The sequence below is a fragment of the Acomys minous genome, assembly GCF_964271855.1.
Source record: "Acomys minous genome assembly, chromosome: 10".
NCBI lineage: Eukaryota > Metazoa > Chordata > Mammalia > Rodentia > Muridae > Acomys > Acomys minous.
In genome coordinates this window covers 43,096,200-43,123,920 of record NC_140491.1, presented here as the reverse complement: position 1 = coordinate 43,123,920, position 27,721 = coordinate 43,096,200, and the positions used below count along the sequence as shown (strand labels likewise).

The 27,721-nt window shown below is 46.1% G+C and overlaps 1 protein-coding gene across 1 annotated transcript in view; it reads left to right on the top strand.

Moving 5' to 3' along the window:
- Positions 1 to 9,520: 9,520 nt before the first annotated feature.
- The window catches only part of VWC2 (von Willebrand factor C domain containing 2), a 142,883-nt gene continuing 124,682 nt past the window's right edge, over positions 9,521 to 27,721 (top strand). Inside the window, exons 1-2 of the mRNA XM_084797309.1 lie at positions 9,521 to 10,054; positions 11,289 to 12,084. Coding sequence (XP_084653435.1) covers positions 11,392 to 12,084 — 693 coding nt within the window. The 5' untranslated portion in view covers positions 9,521 to 10,054; positions 11,289 to 11,391. The remainder of the gene's footprint in view (positions 10,055 to 11,288; positions 12,085 to 27,721) is intronic.

Sequence of the window (27,721 nt, the reverse complement as noted above, 5' to 3'; positions counted from 1 at the left end):
AAATAATCCAGTTGACTGGTGAACACTCAGCTGGTGAAGAATCAAGATAAGTGGGAACTAGAAGAGAAGAATTCCCCCAGGGATGCTCGCTGCACAGAACAAACCAGAAGGTTCTGCAGGCTTCAACTACTAAGGAAGCTTGCCAAAGCGGATGCCAGTGCTACATAGGCCAGCCTCAAGCCTGTGATCTTCTTGGCTCTGTCAAAAGTTAAAGTAAGTTGAGGTTAAACCTGATTGAAGATATAAAAAATATATTCAATAGAGATAATAAAACATGTACATAGTCCTGGTCAGGTCTGCAGTAGTGAACAGTGATGGCCCAAGCCTGAATGCTAATTGAAAGATATGTTAAAAATAAATAAATAAATAAAAGTCTCTGGGCAATTTGATGGGTTCCATCTTTAGCTGGGTTAACTCAAATCAGTACCAACTGCAAAGGATCCATAATACCGTGGAAGGGTCTACTGGCTACTTTCCCTTAGGTTTTAGAGTCCATGCTCTAAGCATTTACTACTGGTCATTTTCTGCATAGCCCACACCTTCTGCTTTTGCCTCATACTTATGACTTTTTATGATATTGTTGCTTCTTTTGTCCTTTGTGTCCCAGATACCTGAAGTTTTCATATTTGGTTTTTATATTGAGGTGGTTTGGGGCAAAGACCCAACTCTGTATGCTGGCTGGGCACCAGTTTCTTGTCCAGCAAGTATTCACTGTCCCAGCCAACATCTGCAGCCTTGAATCTGAGCACTGGGCAGGATCAGAGCAGTAGGCACTTAAGTTGTCACTCACAAATGGAATACCATCTACCCTTAGAATCCATCATTGCTCAAGAAGCTTGTGATATCCAGAAGGTGCCAGAATGCCACAAATGATTTTTAAAGCTCCAAGCCTTACTGTGGATTTCTCTGGAGTCCAATCAGCTCAGGGTCAAAGAGACAAGTCATACCAGGGAGACAAGTGCCTGATTCTACCAAGAACCCACATACCACTGACTCGACATCGTCTTCCTGGAAATACCTTCCCACTCTTATCCTGCTCTCCGAAAACTCTGCTCATGTGTGGGATTTACAGACAAGGTGTGGGCAACACTGCATCTTTTGTGATATCACGGTCAGAGTTGATACCTTGCTCTTTGGAAGACCAGGAGCCAAGACGCCTTTAGAACACAGATCTTGTGTCTGAAAAAACGCTGAAGCACCTGAAGGCTTTTACCTCTATTTAATATACATAAGCCCTTTTCTAGGAGAGTATCATACCTGTTAGGGCAGTCCCAAGAATTCAGAACAATCGGCTCACAGCACTTCCAGACCAATAAACTCTAGTTATTATCTTTCATAATAATTATTTTTGAGACCATGTCTACCCATAAACATCAATGCCTATGATGCTTCTCACACATTGGTTTAATTTATAATATATAACAATGACTCCCTGGAAACCCAGGAAGCTTTTGCAACTGATTTCTTAAAAAACCTGAGTCATCCATTCGATTATCTGAACAGATGCTGCTGACTTGTGGCATCATAGCCAAAGTGATGAGTCCCTGAGGTGTGTTGTAATCAGGCAGCCTGGGCGGCAGGTCAGCCCAGGGAACAGTAACTCTCAACCCTGGGCATGTATCAAAAGGGGAAACAGTAACAGAGCCTGCTCTGGAGCAGAACTTTAATTAGTGGCTCCCTTTACTGCCAGGCCTGCTCTGTGAACATCCATTAAAAAGCCATCTGAACGTGGATGGTGGCTTCTCTCACTCGTTAGCTTTGGTGAATGGTCAACCTTCATCCTGAAGCACAAAAATTGTGCTTACCCTAATTTCAGGTAAAAGTAGCTTTTGTCTACCCAACCCCCACCCCCCTCCCCTCCTACCCCCCACCAATCCCTCTGGATTTGGAAGAGGAACGGTTGACATTACTTCCAACTCTAGCTCATGTCCAGAGTTCAAGTTAAATGTGCCTTCATTAGAGGTGTAAACTGGATGAAGCCAGCTCTTATTTATGTAGGCCTAGGCCTTAGGCAATCCATCAGCAGGACACAACAAGCAGGGGTGGGCAGCCTTCTACATCTCCCTGTGGTTTTTGCTCTACTTCATGTGCAGAGAACATGAATTCCCAGAGGCCTCCCTACTCCTTGGAAGCCTTTTTGTACTTTGTCAGCCACAAGCACAGGCATGCTGCCAGCCCCTCATGCTTCACCTCTGCCACTTCTGGGCCACCTGCCCTCTGTGTGCCAAACAGCTTCTTCCTCGCCAGGAAAATTCATAGGGTGTGTGTGTTCATTCCACGCAGCTGCTGGGCCAGACCCCCATAAGACCATTTCTGTTCCTTGGCCATTTTTAGTCACCTTAACTTCACTATGTATTTTATTTCATATCACCTGTTTTCTTTGCTCTTGGTCCACAAATACCCGATGCCCTCGGTTCCAGCGAATGATTTTTGTTGTGTTGGATTTTTCTCAGCCTCCTCATCGCTCTTCACTTGAGAGTGAGTTGCTGACATCTATCCCAACCCAGAGCACCTTATCTTGCTTTTCCTGTCAAGAATTTCTAGCTCCTTATCTTCAGGATCCATGTCTTCCAGATCTTATTTCCCATCAAAGTATCCTCCCTTATCCATGCCTCTATTAGTTCGATTTCCCATTAACTGGCCAACAAGCATGGAATCAAGTTATTAGTGGGCACTGGTGTAGGACGTATAGACAGTAAACAGATGAAGAAGTGTCAGGGACTGACCTGGAGGGCAACACAACCTGTCCTACATTCTTTTTGTTGTTGTTGTTGTTGTTACTTTTGTTTACAGCTTTTTAAATTTTAATTTTATTAATTTATTCAGATTCCATCTCAAATTTGCTATCCCATCACTTGTATCCTCCCGTTCCTCCCTCCCACTTTCACCCTATTCCCCTCCCCTAGGTCTAAGACCGAGAGGGACCTCCTCCCCCACTATATGGTCATAGGCTATCAAGTCTCATCTTGGGAGCCTGCTTATTCTTTCTTTGAGGGCCACCAGGGCTCCCCACCAAGGGGAGGTGGTCAAATATGAAGCACCAGAGTTCATGTCAGAGTCAGTCCCCGCTCTCCACATAACTGTGGAGAATGTCCTGACTATTGGGTAGATCAGAGTAGGGGTTCAATGTGTACTACTTGTATTGTCCTTGGTTAGTGCAATAGTTTGAGCAGACACCCCTGGGTGCCGATGCACCAATCACGATGTTCTTCTTGTAGGTTTCTAGGACGCTCTGGGTCCTTCTTTTTCCTCATCTCCTATATTTCTCTTACCTAGAGTCTCTGTAAGATGTCCTCACACCTATCCCAATCTCCTGGTAAGTGAAGACTTTCATGGGACATGCCTTTTGGGCTAGTGCCCAATTATAAGTGAGTACATACCATGTGAGTCTTTCTGCTTCTGGGTTAACTCACTCAGTATGATCATTTCTAGTCCCATCCATTCGTCCATAAATTTTGGGATTTCAGCTATTAAAAACAAGGAAATTCAGTCCTAGACTCTTGTGTCACCATTGTGCCTCTGCCCTTATGGGTGTGTAGCCTGGATGATGAACCTGTGTAGTGCTAGCTGAAAAGAGAGCCCATCTAACTGAGTTTCTGTGAGAAGCCAGGAATGATGTCCCCCTCTCCAATGGCAACTGGGCTGAAATGAAACTCTGTCCCTCACCTACCACCCCCCACCCCGCCCCCACCCCACCCATTCCATTTTCTGCCACTTCCCCACTTGCTTTCCTCCCTCCCCAAGGGGTCTTGTTAGGACCCTCAGCACTAAGGATAGAAAGAGGAATGAAATGCAGTTCAGCCATTTAGTAAGATGTCACTTCCTAGGCGCATACTATCACCCCAGAGCTATGAAAAAGTTGGATGTTATAAGGCTGTAATAGAGACGTAAACCATGCCTGGATGGAAAAGCAGACAGCAAGATTAATTTTGCCTACGGGGACAGGAAAGGTGACCCAGCTTTCAAGGCAAAGTTGAACCCTGCTTTGAACCCTCATGCGCTGCTGTTGCTCAGGGCTACCCTGAAGCGGATCACACACTCTCGGCCTGGCCACTAAATATAACTGTAGTGCAGTGGACTCATTTGCTCCCGAATAAAGGGGGAGAAAAAAGGAAAGAATAAACTGGGTTAAAATGCTACACAGGGGCAGCAATGTAGTGCTCTGTTCCCCCAGAGAAGTTCCTAACCATTTGCAGATTCTTTGTTCCCTTTAGAGACATCTGAACCCCTGGGACACTGAGTCATCACCCTGTGTTTTAAAGCTTGACTTGGTGGGGTTGAGTGAGAAGCATGTCACCTTCAGCACCTGACAAAGATGACAAAGATAATCCTGCTGTTGTCCATCACTCTCTAGCCTAAAAGACAAGATAGAGACAACAGGAAGAGAGAAGAGGAAGGAAAGTGGAAAGGAAGACAGGAAAGGTGGGACGCAGGGAGAAAAACTGACCACAGGAATTTACTGCATAGGCAATAGGTGAATGACAAACTCCTTCTACGGTGACAAACTCCTCTTTAGTTACTTGTATAGGGGGTTACTGTTATAAGGAGGGTGGTAGTGCTGTGGCAGATCTGACCATGCTGTTTTGGAGAGGGCTTTAAAAGGACTTTGGGACTTGTGGCTGGAAAAGCCATTGGGTGCTCAGAGACCAATGGGCTTCTCTTCTTAAGCTTAGAAGATAAGAATGCTGAGAGAAATACAAATGAGAAAAGCCTCACTTGTGAAGTTTTGGGGGGGAAGGTTAAAGACTATATCCAGGTCCGTTCACTATTTTGTTTTAAGAATCTGTGTTTCCAGTCTGCTGGAACTGAAGAAAGGGGCAGGATTAACAAGAGACCAGCACCACTAAAGTGAAACTTTTGTTTTACTGGAACAGTTGCTGTAGTGGATGTACACGTGTTTTTGTTTTGATCCCAAGTGTGGGATAGGGAGCGGACTTGTGAGAGAACAGGTGATGTTTATCCACTAGAAGATGAACCACCTCGTGCAGGGGCTTGGGTTTTGCCAGCTGAGTCACATCTTAGTACAGACTCTGAGAGAGCCTAAAACAGGAGAGGGGGCAGGCAGTGCGGGTCTTGGTATTGTTTGGCTGTTCATCATTCCACTTCTAGACACTCCTAGAAAGAACCACTCCAGAGAATACTTCAGGGCTCCAGGTTCTGGCTGCTGTTCCAGGTTCCAGGAGCAACTTTGGTTGAATTGCTGGTCTGCTGAGATCCTGCTGACTATGCCAGGGGAATCACTCCCAGGAACTGAGTCCAAAAAGGTCTGCTTCTACTGTTCCCATTAACCGCCCCCCCCTTTTTTTTCCTATCTAGGGTAGGCAGGTTGGAAGGGAGGTATAAGCATTAAAGAAACTCAAAGTAGGTTTGGAAAAAGTCGAAGCCTACAAATTGGTGCTGGTCAGCTGAAGCTAAGAAATAACAACGTTTAAGAGGACATTGGCATCAGTGAGACAAAAGCTTCTGGGAAGCCTTTCCCTGCAGTCAAGACAGAAAAGTTTTGGTCCAGAGGCAGCCAAGACTGCCCCTCATGCTTGCAGCTGACCTTGGTCATATAAGAGTCTCCCAGGCAGTGTTGATTTTGAGGAATAAAGGGTTAACCATCGGTGACTGTTGCAGCCTCAGTCACAGTCAAAGCTCCAGAATTGAAGAGGTTACAGAGAGAAGTTGAAGCTTGGCACTAAGTGGCACAGTCACAGTCCCCAAAGAGAGCTCAGGACAGGATGTTAGTGAAGGAACTTGTAGTGGAGACCTTTGCCATTACCCTGGGACAAGCACTAAGTGCAGCCTCAGATGTGGAATGGAGCCTGAATGAGCCTGGAAGACAAGCTCTGCGTGCTTGCTATGAATGACGGCCTTTGGAGGAACTCAAAAGATTGTGACAGAAGTCGGACACTGAGCTTTACACTGTTGGACTTTAGTTTTGTTTTGTTCATATTGTGATTGTGGCCTGGTTCTTCCCTCTTGGAATAAGAAGACATTTGCCTTAGATGGGAGCCCACAGTTAAGAGACCTTGAACTTGTAAAGAAATTTTGGAGCTTTATAGACTGGATTTCTAGAGAGAATGAATTTTAAGAGACCAGTTTTTTTAAAGAGACTGAAGTTGGTTTGTTTGTTTTTAAGATTTATTTATTATGTATACAGTAATCTACCTGTATGTAGCACCTGCAGGCCAGAAGAGGACACCAGATGTAGGAACCAGGCCCGACTGGGCTGCCTGCCTGTCTTGCTGTTTCATGTCCTGTTTCTAGCAGCTTCCATGTCTGTGTTTATCTTGGTTAGCTAGTCATGTTTACTGCTCTGAGAACGTGCCCCTCCATTCCTCGAGACTTGTCCTCCTGTGTGCAATCACCTCTTGAGGGATTTCACCTGGGAGGATTCCTGTTTTGCTGCCTATAAGAAGGCTCTTTGGAAGTCTAGAGACGGGGAATAATGAACCGCTGCCGCTGTGTGTGTGTGTGTGTGTGTGTGTGTGTGTGTGTGTGTGTGTGTGCGCGCGCGCGCGCGCATGCATGAGTTAAATCTGCAGTCCCTCGCCCTCGACTCGGTACCGCGGTGGCGCAGGCGCCATAACCAGATTTCATTTTAGATATTTGTGAGCCATCATGTGGTTGCTGGCATTTGAACTCAGGACTTTTGGAAGAACAGCCAGCGCTCTTACCATCTGAGCCATCTCTCCAGCCCAAGAGACTGAAGTTTTAAAGTGTTTGAATTTTAAAGTGCAGAATTTTCAGTTACTTATGTTTTATGTTGAATATTAATTTTTAATTTTTCAAGACAAGAGTTTTTCTGTGTAGCTCTAGCCAACTTGGAACTCTCTCTCTATGTCTCTCTCTCTCTCTCTCTCTCTCTCTCTCTCTCTCTCTCTCTCTGTCTCTCTCTCTGTCTCTCTCTCTCTCTCTCTCTCTCTCTCTCTCTCTCTCTTGCTCTGTAGACCAGGCTGGCCTCAGATATCGGTCTGCCTCTGCCTCCCAAGTACTGTGAGGTGTGCACTACTACCACCTGGCACAATATTAATATTAACATCCCATCATGGGGACAAATGAGAAAGGAAAAGTTTTAGTTCAAAAGTGATGTGTGTGTGTGTGTGTGTGTGTGTGAGAGAGAGAGAGAGAGAGAGAGAGAGAGAGAACTGGTCAAGAAGTCAATTGTCCTGATTGGTTTTTATTTCAACTTGACACAAGCTTGAGTTATCTGAGAGAAAGAAACTTCAAGTGAAAAAATACCTCCTTAAGATCAGCCTGTAGCTGAAAAATGAACCAAGAACCATGTATGGATTAGACCTAGACCCCCTATATATATATGTACCTGATGGACAGCTTGCTCTCCATGTGGGTCCCCCGGGAAGGCTGTATCTAACAAGGTATTTCTTGCATGCTTTTTGATGATCACTTCCTTCTGGTAAAGCGGTAAGGCTGCCTTTACAGGCCACTGTAGTAGAAGATGCACTCAGTCTTGGTGCAATTTGATGTGCTGGAATTGGCAGGTGGGGGCCTCCCCGTGTCTGAGGGGTAAGGGTAGGGGAGATATGGGGAAGAGAGAGGGAGGGTGGGACCAGGAGGGGGCTACAATATGGATGTAACGTTAATTAATTATTTAATTAAAACTTTAAAAAAAGAAAGATCAGTCTGTAGGCAAGCCTGTGGGGCATTTTCTTAATTAGTGATTGCTGCTGGAGAGTAACCCATTGCGGGTGTCGCCACCTCTGGGCTGTCAGTCTTAGCGCTATAAGCAAGCGGACTAAGCAAGCCTTGAGGAGCAAGCCAGCCAGTGGGCAGCACTCCTCAATGGCTTCTGCGCTTGTGCTTCCTCCATGTTCCTACTCTGTTTCAGTTCCTGTCCTACCTTCCTGCAATGATGAACTGTTGTGTGGAAATGTGAGTGAAGTAAGCCCTTTCCTCCTTTCTTGGTGGCTTTTTTGTCTCAGTGTTTCATCACAGCAATAGAAATCCTAACTAAGACATTGGACTAATCCGGATATTGCTCTTATGCACCAAGAAAAGGGGGTTCCTCTGCGCTTGTGTTTTCCCTTCATCCAATCTGCCCTCTTGCACTACTTCAGAGTATCTGGTGAAATAGCCCAGTTTAGACACATGGTGGAATAACCAGTTCTTGCTTGGCAAGCCTCTTTTTTGCAAGCTTGAAAACTCATAGTATTATCCCTGCATTATGACCAGGACGTTGGGACAAATCACAGTCCTTCCGGGTTCAAAGGTACTTGGGATAAAGGTGGGGCAAATAAAAAAACATCTTCATTCCTTCCATTGGACCCCTGATTTTTCATTTGTGCTTCTTCAAAGATTTTATTACATCGTCCTAGAGAGTGTATGCATGTGGGGTCTCCATCTATAACCAAATGGCGCAAAAAGCACTTGGTAAAACAAAGCACCTGGGCTATTCCATGACTGGAGCAGTCAGAAATAACAGCCTTGATTCTGGAAGGCATTTGATGGTTTCTCTAGGTAGTGCATGGAGGGTTTCCCACATTAGAAATGATCACGCCTCCAGTGCCCTTTTCATGGTGGCTTGTGGTCCTATCTGTGTTAGAGGCATCATACAGCCCTGGAAGGTATGGCTGTTAAGAGTGATCAAAAAGGAGCAGGGAAGCACGGTAGGTGAGGCAGCAGCCTTCAGTCCAAGATAGGTCCTTCCCCCACCCCTCCCCACCCCTAGCCCGTAGGTAGCAAGAGTGGTGGTTAGAGCAGAAACAGGAAAGATGGGATCTTGATGGGCATGAAAACTCCTAATAGTTTTGTTGGTGTACATGGCTGTTCTAGTGTGTAGGAAAGGAAAGGCAGTCTCCCAGGGAATTTCCAAGCTCTGTTCTTTCAGATCCCCCAGTTATACTGTATCCCCTAAGCCAGCCTAGCCCCCAACAGAGGGCCGGATCCTGTAAAGTTACGTGTTGCTGTCTCAGAATCCTTGGCATAGGGAGTAAGGGAATAGATATCTCTTTAAACCTCCTCATTCTTTAAAAATCTTCAGAGATTAATTTGAACAGACACCACTGGCCTTTAGTCCTTCATCCAAGAAAAGATTGCGTGCTCAAGATCAAAGAGGAGCTAACAGCATTGGAACAAGGCAACGGGCTGCAGCCTCTGTGGTAGTGGAGAACCAGAGTGTGTGCTGTTTAAAGCCATCTGTATATCTTAGTCTCCCTAGTCTGGACCTCTGGGTTTCTGAATGTAAAAGTGGAATAAACCTTCCTACAGTCTCCGCTAACACATCCTTGTGATTTCGAACTCAACAGTTTGGTTTACGTTTCCAACAGCAGCAAAAGCAATCTGTCCACCGAGAGCAAAGCCAGAGGGGGCCAATTAGGAAAGAGGATTTTAAAGAAAAGAGTAAACAGAAGGAAGAAACGCCAAGATGAAAGGTCCAGAGGGGAAGTGAGTGACAAGTCTGAGAAGGAAGTCTGAGCTTGGCTGACAGGTGGGCTGAGCGGCAGCAGCGGCAGCTCGTGCGGTGGGGGCCTTCTACCCACCTAGGGCAGAGAGGGCCACGGTGACAACGCCTCGCCTCCCGAGCGTGGGCAGCGGAGGAGGGAGCGGGGTGCTAGCCCCGCGCCAGGCAGCTGCGACAAGAGGCAGGCGGCGGCGGCGGGCGCGCGGGCTCTTAGCCAGCCTGCATCCCATTGGCCCTCGGGACTCACACGGAGCTGCTCCTCTTCTCCTGGGCGCAGCATCTGCCCACTGGTTCCCGCGGCTTGGTTTGGAGAAATTCTTTGCCTGGCTGGCAAGGAGAGTAAAGACTGGGTTCCGGCAGCCCCCTAGGGCACGCTTCGTGGTGGAGATTCAGGGAACAGACCCAGGCATGAGCGGTGGAAGGCAGCGTCGGCACTGACAGGACTCGGGGCTGCCCAGGCCACCAGCAGCGAGATGAACAGACTGGGTCAAATGCCCTAGCCTGGTGCACACGCCAGGCAGAACGCATTAGTCGCACTGTGCTCTCCGCGGTCCGCCTTCGCTGGTGCCCGGCCAGTCCCAGGATGGGCACGGGAGCTCCGGGCCGTGCCCGCTAGAGCCTGGCGTTCTTCCTGCGTCCTGAGCTCATGTATGTAGGTGCCAGTCCGCTGGGGGTAAGGGTGCATGTTGGAGGTCCACGCGGTGGGCACGGGGACGCCTACGGAAACTAGTCTTATTGCCCTGCTGCTGGAGAGGACCCCTTTCTGCCTCCCAAGTTTTAAATATGGGTGATTCACCCTGAGCTGAGGTCCACTAGTGTTGGCGGTGAGCCAGGGACCAGTATAATTGGAGTCCTAATAGAGGGCTGAGGCGAATGGGGAGGGCGGGTGCTTGGAAGAGTCAAACAGAGACCGTCATATGTATGCCCAGGGATGTCTGGAGCTCTAGGCTCCTTTGGGTGCAGAAACTTTGAGATCCACAAAAGGCTGGAAGACACCCTTCAGAGAGACAGTCTCGGCTCTAGTCTGTGTCCCTGCACCTCCCACCTTTCCTTTCAGTATTCCCTGGGGCATGCTGCATGGCTCCATCAGCAAGAACCCCTCCGTGTAAAAAGCTATTCCAAGACAGCGCTGTGGCCAGTGACAGCACTCACGTCAAGTCACCCTCCAAGTCTCCGAGTGACAAACCTGTACAGGAAGGGGGATCGCTGCTAGGGAATCCCTGACCACGCTGACCAGGCAGAGGCCAGGCTAGAGAATAGGAGGGACATGTGCTCCCTAGACAGGAGGCAGCTAAGAAGTTCCAAATGAGTCGTGGGATCTTCGGAGTAACTGGGTTTTTTTGTGGGGGGGGTCCCCCCCTATGTGTAACCCCCCTTTGCTCCCCCTCGCCCCGGCTTCCTTTCCATGAACAACCCTCTTGGGCAGGAGAGGAAAGGTTTCTCTTTAATCCGTGCGCACATTTGTCAGTCTCACAACTCCACTGCGGAATTCTCTGTTTAGTAACCTGCTTAGGGAGGGCCAGCCCAGGTGCCAGCATTTGAGCTTTGAGTACAAGTCTTGCAACCCGCACCTGCCCGACTTGCTGCATTTTCCGGGATCCTCAACCTGCCAGTGACCACCTTCAACACTAATCCCCACTGCAGGAGACCCCGCGGCCGGTGTTTTTCTTGGACTTTGCTTGCTATATATTCCTGTCCATGTGTTATGTCTGAGAACCCCGCTGTATACAGACACTGGGCAAGTTGCCCCCGCCCCTAGCGTCCAGCTGGTTAATGTAAAGCGATGCGGGAGCCCGGGCGGCGCCGGGCCGGGTGGGGACCACGGCGGGGCCGAGGTGCGCGCGGGCCGCGGAGCTCAGTTGTGCTGCTGTTCTTTCCGCAGGGACAGCGACTCCCGGCTAGCAGCGGCGCGCCCCCGGGCTGTGAATGCGACTCGCTCCTCGTCCGCGCTCCCCGCCCGCCCGCCCGCCGGGACGTGGTAGGGGATGCCTAGTTCCTCTGCGATGGCAGTTGGCGCGCTCTCCAGTTCCCTTTTGGTCACCTGCTGCCTGATGGTGGCTCTGTGCAGTCCGAGCATCCCGCTGGAGAAGCTGGCCCAAGCTCCAGAGCAACCCGGCCAGGAGAAGCGCGAGCACGCGTCTCGGGACAGCCCGGGGCGGGTGAGCGAGCTTGGGCGCGCCACGAGGGAAGAGGGCAGCAGTGCCCGGGACTGGAAGAGCAAGGGCAGCCGCGCGCTCTCGGGCCGGGAGGCTTGGAGCAAACAGAAGCAGGCCTGGGCTGCCCAGGGCGGGAGCGCCAAGGCCGCGGACTGGCAGGTCCGGCCTCGAGGGGACACCCCGCAGGGGGAGCCCCCGGCCGCCGCCCAGGAAGCGATCAGCCTGGAACTCGTGCCCACACCAGAGCTGCCTGAGGAATACGCCTACCCTGACTACCGCGGCAAGGGCTGCGTGGACGAGAGTGGCTTCGTGTATGCGATCGGTGAGAAGTTCGCCCCAGGTCCCTCAGCCTGCCCTTGTCTGTGTACGGAAGAGGGTCCCCTTTGCGCACAGCCAGAGTGCCCGCGGCTTCACCCGCGCTGCATCCACGTAGATACCAGCCAGTGCTGTCCGCAATGCAAGGAGAGGAAGAACTACTGCGAGTTCCGGGGCAAGACCTACCAGACTTTGGAGGAGTTCGTGGTAAGAGGCTAGCGCCTGATGGCGACTTGGCACCTTTCTGGAAAAGGGCAGAATGGCCTTGGTTCGGTGACACCCACCTTCCCTTAGAAGAGAAGGCTCTCCCTGAGTCTCCGAGGTGGAGGGCGATCTGGGCACCCCTTTAACATGCCCTCTCATCACTGCTGGGGTAGTCCTTGTAAAAAACCAATGTGGCCACTGGGCATCGGTTGGTCAGATGTTTGCCATAGAAGGGTTACCCTAGACTGAAGCCATGACACTAAAGGAACAGCTGCGGGTTGTTGGCTATTCTTTTAACAGGAATCCATTGCTCCTAATTTAGAAGTGAAGTGCTCAACCTGTTTTCAAACACAGTGTAAATTACTCTGCCCCTTGGGACATAATCTTTAGTTAATGGCTAATTAGGGGAAACCATTCAGATACATAAACCATCCCCCCCCCAGATATGCTGATTAAACTAACAAAAAGTGTTCTAAATTTTTTTTTCCCTGCTTACTAGTGATCAAAACATGGTAGAAAGCACTATCGAGAAGCCCAGGTTAAAGTATTTTAATCTTAGAGGAATACAAGAAATTCTATTCCTCTTGATCTGCTGTAATGGGTTCCAGGCTAAGGTTCATCACATGGGGTGATTTAGTGGGACCGTGTATCAGGCTAGGAAGCAGATTATCCATCTCTGTTTTATAAAGGAGAAAAAAACTGAGACAAAGTATATTTAAACATGTGTTAAAAGCAGGGCCAGTAACAACAGATTCTTGTGCCAAGCTAAGCAATTCTACTCTATACTTTATGCTTTAAGCCTTACACTTTCTTGGACTATGAGCCAGGCTTCTTGTGACTTAGGCTTGCGTGGAGGCTGTGCCCTGCTGGCATGTGTTGGATATGGTTGCAAGGTGGAGGAGTATCTTCTTCTGGGACCTTTGGAACATTCTTGTGTCTACATTTTCAAACACCCCAAGGCGGCCCTGGCCTTTGGTTTAACATTCCAAAGACATTTTTCCCTTCTGCCAGTAGAGAGCATCCTGAGGCAGCAAACCCCAAAGCAGACCTTGGAAGAAGGGAAGGAAGCCTTTTGGAATCCCCTGTAAATGTGTGGATTTCTGGACTCTGTGTGTGAAAGACACACTAGTAAGCGGAGTGCATTCCAGCATGTGGGGCATAGTAAAATGTACAGCCAGGAAGAACTGATCTACAGAAAATGTGCAAACTGTGTGACTAGCTTTGTGTCATAGTCAGGAACCGTGGGTTTCCATTTGGGCTTGCCTGCTGTTCATGGGCATGACTAAAAGAAGATATGCAAGGCCCCAATTTGGATTGGTTTTTGCTCTCTTTGAGATGAAGAATCTACTTTCCCAAAGCCTAATAGCGCTGGTATAGCTTTAGAGGTACCACATTCTTTGGCTTCAACCCTTTGAAGAAAGACAGCTTTGATGAGTTCTTTTTAAAACAAACTCAGGAGATAGAGTCAAGAACACTATCCTCCAAGTGCCTCCTTGTGTACTGAGGGTGCTGCCAGACAGTGCTCCAGAACTTTTGGATTCCTAGAACAATTCTCTTAGGTGGTTTTGGGTTCATAAGATAATCAGAGTCTTATAAAGACAAACAGTTGTCTTCAAATTAGTAACATTTGTTGGTTGGTTTTATAAAGTTCACCAGCACTTTAGAACAGCTTTGTGAGGTGAGCTGAGGAATTATTTTACTATAAAGTAAAGAGCGAAAACACTTCCCAGCAGAGCCATACCTGCACCTGAAATCACAAATACAGGAGGGCCCAGACTTCTGGTTTCATAATTCATTGCCAAGTAGTAGGAGGGGAGAAAAATCAACCTGTCTTTTACTTGTGGGTAAGTTTGATTCCTGTGTGCAAAAACTAGTATTGGGTAGATAAAATGTGTTTCAAATTGTGGGGAGACATGATGAGTATTCACATCTTCCTTCTTCAGATTACTTCATATTTCTCTCTTCTCTTTCTCTGTATCTCTGTCTGCCCCCCCCACATGTTCTCTCTCTCTCTCTCTCTCTCTCTCTCTCTCTCTCTCTCTCTCTCTCTCTCTCTCTCTATCTCTCTCATATGAGTGTTTGTGTGTGTATGCGTTCACATGCATGTGCACTTGCATGCACAGAGCCAGAGGTCACTGTATGACGTCTTCCTCGGTCAAAACCACCTTGGTTTTGAGACAGGGTCTCTCACTGAACCTGAAGCTCACTGATTTGGCTAGACTGGCTAGCCACCTCTAGAGATCCCCTGGCTCCATCCTTCCTCTCTGCTCAGAGCATAAGGGCTGCAGGGGTGTGCCACAGCACCTGGCATTTATGTGGGTGTTGGGAATCCAAAACTCTGGTCCTCATACTTGCAAAGCAAACTGGCTGAGCTATCTGCAGCCTGACTTTTCATTCTTAACCTCCCAGCAGTCTTCACGCATGCTAGGATGCCACATGTTTGGATATCACAAAGCTGTCACTAACTTTAACTGTGTGTTTTCTCCTATAATATGTAGCTTATATGAAGGTTTTACTCTAAGATATTATGCTTGTTCCTTATGGTTGGTATCAAGTAAACTTCTAGTAATTTATTTGTTATGGCTCATAGAAGTCATTTGTGCCCTTAGCTATTGTTTTTCAACATTGTACAAGGACCCAACACTTGTATTGGGTGGGTAGGTAAGGGTTCCCTGCAAAGGATCAGTATGGAAAAGTGCGGAGTAGCTTCAAGCCCTTGGAGTTTGTGGGGGCAGTGATGAATATTTGCTTTGCAAATGTTCACATCCTTGCTTGGAGTATTCAGAGAGAGACATTATCTGCCCATCAATCTATTGTATGTCATAGTAGACTTGTGTTCAGCACTGTTTTCCTTAGCACAGAGAAAGTGAGCTGGAGATGGTTAGGGGGAGGGGAACGTTTTTTCCTGAGGAGAAGCAGAGCCCTGCAAGAGGCAGCTCTCTGCTTCCTGACAGAGGAAATTGCTGCCCCTGCCTGGCGGGTATTTGAAGTAAGAAGCAGAGGAAACTGGGGCTGCCAGCTGCCAGCAAGTGTCTGTGATATGTGGAGCTTCTGGCTCCCGTAAGAGACCAGCATCACTTGGTGCCTATGCTCCCCTGTCCTTAGACAGGTTCCCCACCCCTTTGATGCAGACTTTCACACCTGTCTTTTCTCCCCTTTCTGGATACTTTAACCCTTATCAAAATCCCCTACTGTTTATGGATACATAGCAGTAGAAGACTTTAATGCTCAACAAAATATCACAAAAGTGCTAGTAGTGACAAGGAAGATGCCTAACTCCTCCAGGTAGCTGTAACACCATTTGTATTCCTGAATTTTGGGGAGGGGAGGGCAGGTTAGTAGTAGAACGTTTTCCACTGCCTCTTGATTGTATTTTGTTCTTCAGCTTATGGCAGCAGCAGACAGGCAGACAACTCAGAAACAAGCTCTTTCTGCTTTGTGCTTTCTACTAATATTAGTTGGCTAGGGTTTCCATAACAAACACCAAATTTTTAAAAATGGGGTCCTTGAGGTATAGATATGCATTACCTCATGATCCTGGAGATTAGAAGTGTGAGGTCAAGGCACATACAGGCTTGATTCTGTCTAGGCTGTTTTCCTTGGCTTGCACGGGGCTATATGCTTTCTGTGTCTTTATTTGCTCCTTCTTCTGGATATTTGTATCCGAAGTTTCTCTTTCTTTTTTCTTTCTTCCTTGATGGTGGTGATTGTTGTTGTGGGGGTTAAATCAGTGGCCTTCCACACGATAGACAAACACTCTAAGCTAAAGCCCCAGCCCCAAATTTCTTGCCAGGACACTAGCAGTGTTGGAGTGTCACTCCAATGATATCATTATAACTCAGTTTCGTCTCTCAAAGGCCAGGTTTCCAAATGCAGACAAATTAGTAGGTATTAGGGCTATGACTTGACTATGTAAGTCAGACTACATACAGTTCAGTTCATAGCACAGAGTTGACCTTGTGGCAATAAGACCAAGGGACAAACAAGACATGTGGTGTGGAGAAGGTCATATCTACATGATGGAGGGAAAACAGCATTTATAAAGAAGGTGCAAGGGAAAATGATAATAACTCCAGGCACATTCACCATTAGCTTGGCCCATCTAATTGTATCAGGTCCATTCTGAGTGCCACTTTTGGAGTTTTTATGTTGCTTCTGTGGCTGTGACCTCAAGTCACCGACAGCTAAAAGGTGACTCTGCTACTCTATTGAGTTTTAAACTTGTCTTATATGATGGTTACCATTTAGTGAGGAAGCAGACTGGCTTTGAAATTTGTTAACAATAATTTTATTTTGATCTATGCAATGAGTTGTTCCCATGGTGGGAGTTCTGGTCCTGAAGGGTTCATGAAGGCCTAAATGAGAGTCTGCAACTACTTTCAGTATTTCATTCAAGCCGGTGAAATGCATGGGGCCCTCTAAAGTAAGGCTGCACTAGATAGCTAACACTTCATGTTTCTTTGCTTCTGATTAGATAGTATCAGCTGGAGGTGTCAGCACTGTTATCACAACAGTCAGGAGCTGCACTGGAAATCGCTATGTCTTTATAAAAGAAAATATGAATTATTAGTAAGCATTGCTTGATGGACTGTCTGTCAATGCTCAGGAATTGTTGAGAAGGAGAGAACTGTGGAATTCCTGTAGACAAATTGAAAATTGGATGAGGAATACTTAAATGTTCTCTTTCTCTCTCTCTCTCTCTCTGACTCAGTGTCTGACTTACCATTAACTGTATCAAACACACACAAAAGAACTCATTTTGTAGATTTTCATCAATGAGAAGAATATTTTCAAATGCAACTTGGAACCGAAACTTCTGTCTAAATGGAAGACTGTTGCAATTTGAATAAGTGCCAGTAAAACAAAATCAATCACATTTCTCAGTATAATGGTGTTTATAGTCTTTTGACTGATACTGCTTAGTCCAAAACAATGCTCCTACTATCTACCATTACCGAGCAAGTAGCATTCTGTGTATGGGAGTGAGAATGACAATTAGATCCACCTACCTGTACAAAAGGAACATCTGCACAGACTCGGGCACCTGAATGACATTTGTGCCTAATAAATAATGGGATCCAATTACCTAAACATTTATTTATGTAAATTTATGATGTTTTGGACTCAAAATACAGTAAATTTCTTTATCTTTTAAATTATTAACTATTGAGTTGTAATAAAAAAATAAGTTATCCACAGGAGCAAAGGGCAATGACGTAGTCAGTCAGTCATAGAACATTGGCTCTCAAGAGGTAGGCAGGACCTTGGAGAAGACCATACCTACCTGGGGCCCAAGAGTCAAATCCAGCTGCAGGTTTCCCAATGGTTGCCTCAAATGTCATCTCTCTGACATCTGTGTGTCTTGTGCCAAACAAGTAGAAGGTTCGTGTCAATATTCAACTGTCTAGTTCCTGTGGAAATGGCATGTATCTCAGACAGAAACAGTGAAGGGACAGCGTTAGGAAGCCATTTGCTCCCACGTATAGCCCCATCTCCACTTAGCAGCTGTTTCCGTAGATGCTGGTCCTGAAGTTTCACCTTAGGAAACTCAATGCCCTGTAGCTGCACGTCCTCTGAAGGGGTTCTGGCATCTTCACATCATTTGCTGTCAGGTCTCATTTTCTTCAACTATAGGCACAGAGTTATTAGAGTATGGATGTGCTAATGTGAGTCTTTGTCTGCTACATCTTGCATCCTGGGACAATTTCAGAGCTGCTTTGTTTGCTGGGAGAGTAAAGTAGGCAGCATCCTGGACATCTCTCACCATCTGAAGGAAATGAGCTTACTGAGAACAGTTCATGTTTATGCAGCTCTAAACAGACATGAGCAAAATCCTCTTCTTAACACCTGTGTGCATGTTCAGACACATTCTCCTGGAAAGAGTTGAGAATTGCCTATGCCACAGTATGGCTTAGGTTTCCCTGAGCCTCCATCTGAAGATACCCTAATCATCAAAGTCTGATTTGTAAAGCTGAGTTTTAAGCATTTTATTCAGATTTTAAGTCTCCATGTTTTATCCATTCCAACATACAACCCACTCTTGAATTTACTTCCTCAAAATATCTGGATTAACATGTGCAGTGTACTGAGCTAGATCTTGGGGACAGCATGAGAAGCAAATGAGTTCCTCTAGTTGACAAGCAGGGCCACTGAGGTATGACGTATCCAGAGGGTCTTGATGGGGAGCTCTGAGTGGACAAGTGAAAGCTACTCTTGATTGCTCTTATTTGGTATTGGTAGTGATGAATTCAGTTCTTGATGATGGCATATTTTTAAATAATAGGACCCTCGAGGGAAGAGGTCCTAAGGGAGAGAAAAGCTATTCAACTGTAGCCATTACAAGCTAACGTAAGGTAGACTTTCCATCCAGGCCTGTCTGCTCCTTAGCCATCCTTTGCGCTACTTTTCTGGCCACATAGCTGGAAGTCCTTTTTGCTGCGTTCCCAGGCTGAGATCCTGCCAGCTGGATCTCTCTTCTCAATCTATTTCTGTCAGGCACTGGGGTGCGGCCAGGACATGGGCTGCCTTTCGAATCTGCAGAAAAGGATGATGTCAGACATCTGCCTGTGGCCTCTCAGAAGCCTTAGGGCAGTGGAAAAGCATGAAGACCAAGAAATAAAATGCTCTGTGGATGCATGCATTTCCAGTTATGACAGAATGATGCTGAATTTAATACAGGGAGACCAACAGTATAGAAGATGGCCAAAATCCCACCATTTAGAAAATGCACACAAAATCCTGGATATGATATAAAACACATCCATGTTCATCGGTATTATAGTAGAGTAAGAAAATCTACTAATGAAGTCAGAAGGTTTGGAGTTACAGTTTTGAAAATTAGAACCCATGTTTGCTTGGCCTCACTGATTGTGGACAGCGGTGAGGGAAGTACATGGTAGAGTAGAACCAGTCACATCAAAGTAGACAACAGAAAAGGGATGGAGAGCCAAGATTCCATAATCTCCTTCAAGGGCATCCTCTCTGATTATCTGTAGCTACTCTGATCTGAGTTCCCACTACCTCCCAATAGTAGCATTTTAGAACTGAGCCTTTATTGTAGAGGTTAAGAGGAGACATCAAAGTCCCAACCATAGGAGCATCTTCTGAAAACGCATAGCTGGCATGATAGGAAAGGAAAAGACATTGATCTCAGGGAGTGGAAATCATAATCCATGCAGCGAAGTCTGTGTTGCTATGGTTGGTCTCTAGAAGCCTCTGATGCTTCCTCTTAGTTCCTCTGGGGGCCCGTATCATTGGTAGTCCATTGGATGGAATCAGATAAATATTTGCCTTGGAAAGCCAGGGTCTGTCCCTCATGAGGCCTTAGCATTGTTTTTTTTAATTTTATTAATTTATTCAGATTACAACTCAATTGTTATCCCATCACTTGTATCCTCCCATTCCTCCCTCCCGCTTTCACCCTATTCCCCTCCCCTAGGTCTATGACTGAGAGGAATTTCTTCCTCCTCTATATGGTCATAAGCTATCAGTCTCATCTTGGTAGCGGGCTTATTCTTTCTTTGAGTGCCACCAGGCTCCCCACCAAGGGGAGGTGGTCAAATATGGGGCACCAGAGTTAATGTCAGAGTCCCTGCTCTCCACATAACAGTGGAGAATGTCCTGTCCATTGTGTAGATCAGAGTAGGGGTTCGATGTTTATTACTTGTATTGTACTTGATTTGTACAACAGTTTGAGCAGACCCCACTGGGTCCCAATCCACCCATCATGGTGTTCTTCTTGTAGGTTTCTAGGACCTTAGCATTGCTATGAAGAACGAGACTTGGGCTTTCTTTGTGTGGTTCCAGTTTCTGCACTCACACCCTCTTATAGGTGTGGAAGTCAGTTTGCTCTTCCCCATGAAGTGTGAAAAATACAAGCTTCTCTGAGTCTCTCAATTTAACTTCTTTAAAAGAGACCAAAGGTACCTAACCTAAGCAAGCACAGACAGATGAAATTCACCTTCCACCTAGGCTCCTAAAACTACCACAAAGAACATTGCAAGCATTGTGAGTGTTCTCCAAAGAAAAGTTTAATTGATGGAAGAATCGGATCCATAAAGCAAGAGTCAGCCAAGAACAAAGCTGTTGAATATCTCTGAGATCCTATCCTGAAATGAGAAGTGAGTACATTTAATGTGAAGTAAGAAAGTAGTGCTGAAAATGGAGCATCTGTGTAAAAGATAGAAATGGATTCCAGCCACTTGTCATCCTTAAAAATTAAAGAATCAAATATAACCTACATTAATGAAGTAAGAGTTTGTGTGCAGTAGTAAGTGGGTTTAGCAGGAGTAGGTTTGTGATGGTTTGTCTTCATTGTCAAATGAACTAGATTTACACTCCTCTAAGAGGTACACTTTTTGGCATGTCAGAAGTTTCTAGAAGGTGGAAAACCTACCCTGACCGTGGCCTACACAAGCCAATGGAATGGGGGCCCAGACTGACTGAAGTGAAAGAAGGGAGAGAAATCAAACTTTTTCTTCATTAATTAATTTATTTAATCATTTTACAGCCTGATTGAAGCCCCCTCCATCCTCTCCTCCAAGTCCCTCCCTTATACTCCCTTCCTCCCATTCCCCCCAAGGGTACCAACCTACCCTGGCACATTAAGTCACAGTAGGACTACATGCATCCTCTCCCACTGAGGCCAGACAAGGTAGCCCAGCTAACTTAATAGCAGAGTCGTCTTTTTCCAGCTCCTAACTAAGGATTCAGTGTGACCCTCCAACTCACATCCTGAAACACTGACTTTCCCTCTGTGATGTACTCTGTATTCTGTGCCTCAAAAATAAGTTCTTTAAGTTGCTTGTATTCATTGCTTTGTCAGTAACAAGAAAAGTAGCGAATACAAGAGTAGACACTGATGAAGAGTTAATATAGTGAGTCGGCAAATAAGAAGCAGACATGTGGATGGAATGAAGGAATGAGATGTTCCATTGCAGAGAAGAGAGAAGCTAAGGTCTAGTGATTTCTTCCTAGACTGTGGGAGAAATCAGGAAACAGCTCCAAGACTTTGTGATTACAGCACACACATACACACACACACTAATTTTCTGATTCGAAAATCCCAGCAGATAGGACAAGAATTAAAAAAAAACAAAACAAAACCTTGTTTACACTTATGCCATTCTGAGACTAGTGAGCACAAGGACATGAGAAAGATGCTCAGCATCCAGAGAAGATGTTGCATGCAGAGTTGCGGCGGGCAGGCTGACCTGGAGATCAATGACTATGCAACAACGACAGGAAAAAAAAAAAAGCAGGAAAAGCGAGTGTTACTCTGGTCAGTGTATCCAGTACAAGTGTCATTCAGGAAGGAGTCTAATAGTCTAGTTTCAAGCAATAATAGGCTGGACAAAATGGCATATGCCTGTAGTCTCAGTTGATGGGTTGACACGCTACCAGAGAATGAAGGGTGTTTCTGGAATTAGCTAGTAGAAGCTACATGCATGGTTGAAAACCTACTGTTTGTAAAACAACTGGATAACCAACACCCATGGTGGACCCTCTACAGGGTTGGAGGAAGAGCCAGAGGGAGCAGATACACCAATGCTTGGGTTGATTTTCTTGCACTGGAGTTTGAATTGGGAAATTTAAACAGGAAAAAACTTTAAGTACAAATTTCAAGTGTCCTCAGGCAGGAGGTCCAGGGGGTCAGTCTCAGCTTCAGGCAAGAGCAGGAAATAGGTGGACATCTTCAAAGGCCCCTCTGCTGCCAAAGCTGCCCAGCGTAGGCATCACCAGGCTCCCCTTGACCATGGGCAGGGTTCATTTGTTTTATCGATTGGTAGGCGATTGGTAGGTTGGTTGGTTGGTTGGTTGGTTTTTCAAGACAGGATTTCTCTGTGTAATAACCCTGGCTATCCTGGAACTCTCTTTGTAGACCAGGCTAGCCTCAAACTCACAGAGATCTGCCTGCCTCTGCCTCCCAAGTGCTGGGATTAAAGTGATGAGCCAACCATGCTAGGTGGGGACCATAGACAGTTTTTATTGTCCTTTTTTGTAATGAAAGATCAGAGCACTTTAAAAATAATCTTCCTTCTTAGTTGGTTATCTATTCCCATCATGCCCTGGGCAAGTTCTGAAGTAATTCGTGCCTCCAACCATAGAGAAGCTCTACACTTCCAGCTTTCACAACACCCTTTTATTCTTTCAAGTTTGGGGTGCCTTTTACAAAGATCTCTCAATGTTATTAGAGGGCTTCAAGTCAAATGCAGTCAAATTACTCTCAAGCAAGTGACTGTTCTCATTAATTGCTTTTGGTGTGTCAGGAATTATATCAGTCACTTTGGAGACAGACCCTCCTCCTTTTGACAGGAGAAGAGCTGTCTTTAGTCCCCTTGGGTGTGGTCAGCAGATGCTCAGTGAGACGAATACCTTCTCTTGTGGAGGAAGACTGCCCTGAACATTGCTGTATTTACCTGTTAGTACCTAGGCATATCAGGCATATAAAAATGTCAAGGGTGAATGAGTTGAAAAATGGGATTCTGACAAGGCTGTCCCTTCCTTCTGGCTGGAAGAAGAGAGGTGGGTGGCCTGAGGGATAAACTGTGCTCCCAAGTTTCAGCTTGGACAGCATCTTGCTATTGGCAGAGTTTCTGGGCTCCAGGGCTCTCCAGGAAGCCAAGAAAATAAGATTGTCTTGCCCTGGGTAGCAGGGAAGGAGGAGGGCACACTTTAATGCTTCGGTTAAAGGGATGCTGGCTCCTGTATGTCTGCTGGCAAATGTGGGCCCTCTGTGGGTAAATGAGCCCTGTAGGTTCCTATGCATAGAGACCTCAGACAAAAGGGATGGGTGACCTGGAGACACTGCTGGTATTTTACTCACATGTATGTGAATGGTACAGAAGGGGGCTTCCTTGGGGCAAAGGGAGCAGACAGCAGAAGGGAACCAGCAGTGTAGACAGTGAGCTGGCTTTGAGCTCTAGGACTCAGTAAGTGACGGCTGATAAACTCAGATGGGCTGTAACATGACTGCTGAACTGATGGTGTCCACACTGGATTCCAGAAGAGCCCCCTTAAAGCTGTGGGTGTGAGCCCTGTTGCCATGGCCCTGCCAGCTCTGTTCAAAGGCAAAAGAACATAGATTTGGGCATTGTCATGACTATTTGTTTAAGATGACCATTGTTTGGCACCACAGATGCTATCTCATATTAAGAATGCCAAAAGGAAGCTTGGGACTGTGTTCCGTGTGTGTGTGTGTGTGTGTGTGTGTGTGTGTGTGTGTGTGTGTGTGTGTGTGTGTAAGAAAGAGGGGGAGCGGGGGAGGTACATCAGTTTCAATGCATTAAGGTTTTCTTCACTTGGCTGCAGAGCCCAACTCTGATCATTTTCCTACCTGAATGAACCCTAAGTTTAGTTTATGTTCTCTACAATAGGATCAATTCACAGGTCTTTTCAAAGCCTATATTTTGGAATATATTTCATTTTATTCCTTTATGAATTTAGTGAGTACTACACCCTCTGCTTTATTCTCCCAAGGATTACAGAAGAGTTTGTATCTTCCAGGTGTTTTGTTCATTTGTTTTGTTTTTTCTTTAAGAAAAAGGTGGTTTAGCTTTTAGTGAAAGTTGCAAGAGGGGGCTTCTTTCATACAAGTGGGCTTTAAGTAGCTGATCATACACACATCACATAAGAGCTTAATTTAGGAATCTGTGAATGAGAAAATTAATTATTAATATTCCATAAGAAGCTCAATAGCACCTAGGTTCCCAAAGGCATATGATTGAGGGCTTTGAGTCTGACTGTCTATATACAGCCCTGTGGGCTTTTACATGCTGGGAAGCAAGACCTTCCTGTGTTGGTCCTGGTGGATGACAAACACTTGCTAGACCTCGGAGTGTTAGAGGTTCAGAAGCCTCTCTTTGTGTTGCAGGTCCCAGCTGCTGGCTATGTTTGAAGAAAAGTGGGGTGATAACTTGACGTTCTTTGAAAACAACTCACCACACTTTCCCTTTGCAGTGGCCAGAGAGGAAATGAGGCTAACCAAAGAGATGTGTAGAGGTGCGTCAGGTTTGGCATAAGTGCTATTGATGCATCCATTCTGATTGTGTATCCATCAGTCTGCAAGGACCAAGTCTAAACCATCAGCAGAGGATGCTGTCTTGTGTTCTTTTATTCCTCTTAAGTTATTTATTTAGCTCTTTGCTAAGAGATAACCATGCCCTGTGAACAGCACTGGCATTTTCTACTCTTAACTGCCCTAGCACATTTCTGTAGGATCTGCAATAATCAGAGGGAACTGTTTGGACAAGGATTTGAAAGATTTTGGCAGATGAGGATCTTACATTATTTGGCTGGTTTGTAAGAGGCAAGTTGTACCACTTCACCTCCTCTCCCAGACTGCTCTGTGAATGTGCAGTATGGTCCATGGAGTTTTGTTTCTTCCAGACTCTCTGAAACTGACAGCTTCTGGGGACAGTTCTTAATTAAGTCCCTTTGTGTGCAAATCTATTCCCTGACAGAGCATGGAGGACAAGGAATGACAAAAACATCTTCTCTGAAGAGCACAGGCAGCCAGGCTGAATGCCCTGAGGCTGCTGGCTGCTGGCTGCCAGCTGCTGCTTGGATTGGACAGAAAGGAAGGATGAAGGTCTGTTTCACTACAGTAAGAAAGCACCACCTTTTCACAGAAAAAGGGACAGAAGTACCAAGGGGGAGCAGAGCTTGCCTATGCCAGCCAGCTTTCCTGGGACCACGGGAACCACCCTATGGCTCACATAGACTATTGCTCCTGGCTAGATTTGAGGGAAAGTGGGTGAATAGTTTAATAAGTCAGTGTCTTGCCAGAATGTGGAAGCAGAGTAGCACTGATGAGGAGACTGTACGTCCATCCCAGGTGTCTGGGACAGGTAGTAAGGACACCCAACAAGGTAGACGAAGTCATTGTAGTCAAGGATGTGGAGTGTGTGTGTGTGTGTGTGTGTGAGAGAGAGAGAGAGAGAGAGAGAGAGAGAGAGAGAGAGAGAGAGAGAGAGAGAGAGAGAGAGACTCATATATGTGTGCATTCTTTTTTCAGTTACATTTTATTATTTTTTATTTATTATTTTTTATTAATTTATTCTTGTTACATCTCAATGGTTATCCCATCCCTTGTATCCTCCCATTCTTCCTTCCCTCCCATTTTCCCCTTATTCCCCTCCCCTATGACTGTTCCCGAGGGGGATTACCTCCCCCTGTATATGCTCATAGGGTATCAAGTCTCTTCTTGGTAACCTGCTGTCCTTTCTCTGAGTGCCACCAGGTCTCCCCCTCCAGGGGACATGGTCAAAGTTGAGGCACCAGAGTACATGATAAAGTCATATCCCACTCTCTACTCTACTGTGGAGAATGTTCTGACCATTGGCTAGATCTGTGTAGGGGATGTGTGCATTTTGATTCCATGTCAGTGAAGATTTTTATCTGTAGACCAGACCTGAGTTGAACATTTGACCACGCCCCCAACCCCACCCCCGATGTGTTCTCCTCATTCTGTCAAAGCAAAGGCAAAAGGTACCACTTCCACATTTTGCTCCGTCTCTAAACATTATAGCTCTGGCTTACCCACAGGTAACGAGATATTCTCACAGAAGAACATTTGGTGACTTTCCATTCCGCATGCTCCAAGTGTGAACTGGATGATTCCGATAGACTGAGCAGCTAGAAAGGACACTTTCGCCACCTGGTGACAAAACTGTGGCAGTAATTTTGAGAGGCAGTTAGTCCACCAGAGCCAGCCTAGTAAGGCTTTCTAGTTCTTGCCTTTAGCAACTTGATTGGAGACTGAGCTCATGAGGTTAACTGAACAGCAGGATTAAAAGGGAAAGACCAAATTCCCACATGGGAACTGGAAGATCATTATCTTTCGTTTGTGACTCCTTTAAATCTGACGATGGTTGAGAACAGTTGCGTGAATCAGTTTTTGCTTGGGCTTCGGTTGGAATGGCCTGTTCTTTGAAGTTCTCAGAAATGCCCTTACTGTGGGCAATTACTCGGTGACTCGGTGGTTTTCCTACCTGGACAGGACCAAGTTTCATTTACTATAAGCAGGAAGAACTCCTATAATACCAGGTTATTGGGAAGGGCACCGTATCCTTGCCACCTCTCTGGCTTCTTGGCTTCTTGCCTGCTTTCTTGTTCCAGAATTCATGCAGTCGTATGAGGCACTGAGGGCCTATGTTTTCTTGAGAGCAACATCCTAGCTTTCATAGCTGTGAAACTAGGACACTTCTGAAGGCACCTTCCACCAGCCCCTGCTGGACTCAAGCTTGGATCTTAGCTCTTGACACTTTGTCCTGTTCCCTCTTCCTTCCTACCTCAGGTCCCTTGTTTCCAACTCTAAGGATGCTTAGGCCTCCCTGGGACATGGTCTGAAAGTCACACTGTGCTTCTGTCTGCACTGTAGCTCACCATGAAAGCCTTTGAGTCCTGACATCTGAGAGTCCAGCTCCAGATGAACTGGAAATGGTGACTTCCTCTCTTGAAAGTCTCTCCCTGCTAATACCTACAAAGTGAGCATAAGTGTTTAGTACTGGCTTCTGGTCACTCTGGGTGGTTTCAAGCTTCAGAAAACTAAAGTTTTGGCGTGTCTCTGAAAATACAGAGATGGGAAGACTGGGAGGAGACCGGTGAGAGGAAAACCTGGGCTGGGCAACATTTGAGAATCTACCCTTCAATCCTATGTCTAGACTTAGTACCGTCAGTTCAGCATGTGTAGACTAAAAACAGTTCAAAGATTTGCATCTGAATCTCGTTTTGTCACTCCCTAAATAATATAGTCAGGCAGCTGTTTATAGAGCACTTGCTACAAGTAGGTATTGTAAGTCACCCAGAGACCAGTTTAAGTGTGCGGATGGATGTGTCTAGGTTTCATGCACATGTGACTTAATTTTAAAGAAAGGACTTGAGTCTTTGTAGATTTGGGCCTCTATGGTAAATTGCTATGGGGTACAGATGGCAATTTACACTTATTAGTGCCTGAGCATATTGTGAGTGATGATTTAAGTCCATCTTTCAGATGTGACCCTGATAACACAAGTCACCTGCCTAGTGTGCACAATCCATTTGGTAGAGCTGGGCTTGGACCCAATATCCAATGGTCAATCTTACTCTTACACTAAAGGAGATAATTTGGTTTATATCCATGTGTGTCAGGCACTGTGGTGCTCTGACTGTACCCTGATTGTTTATCAGATATCTTCCTCCTCTTGCCTTTGCCATATGAAAGCACAGAGCTTCATCAAGAAATGTGACCAGCCTTAGACAGCTTCTTCCCTTTCCAAATCACTGTGTAGTCACAGTGTGGAAACAGCCACTAACCTACCACCACCTGATGTCCTTCACTTTCTGTCCCGACCTTTACTTGCTCTTGCTTGGGAAAAGCTGGAAACCTTTTGCCCTGCTAGCCAGAGACCTCTCCATCACCACATTCAGCTTTGAATTTGTCCTTAGAGTCTGCAGGAGGCTGCTTGAATGGATTACTAGTTTCAGGGGCATGAGCACATGGGATCCTTCTGCCTGTGACATTGTTCCTGGAATGAGTGATGCCAAAGCTCAGAGGAGGCTGGGAAAGCAGACCTATGTGTCAGTGTCATCCCCACCGCTAGAGACCTTGAAGCATTAGTTATTTGCTTGGTTTTGTGTTTGCTTTGAGATTGGGTCTTGC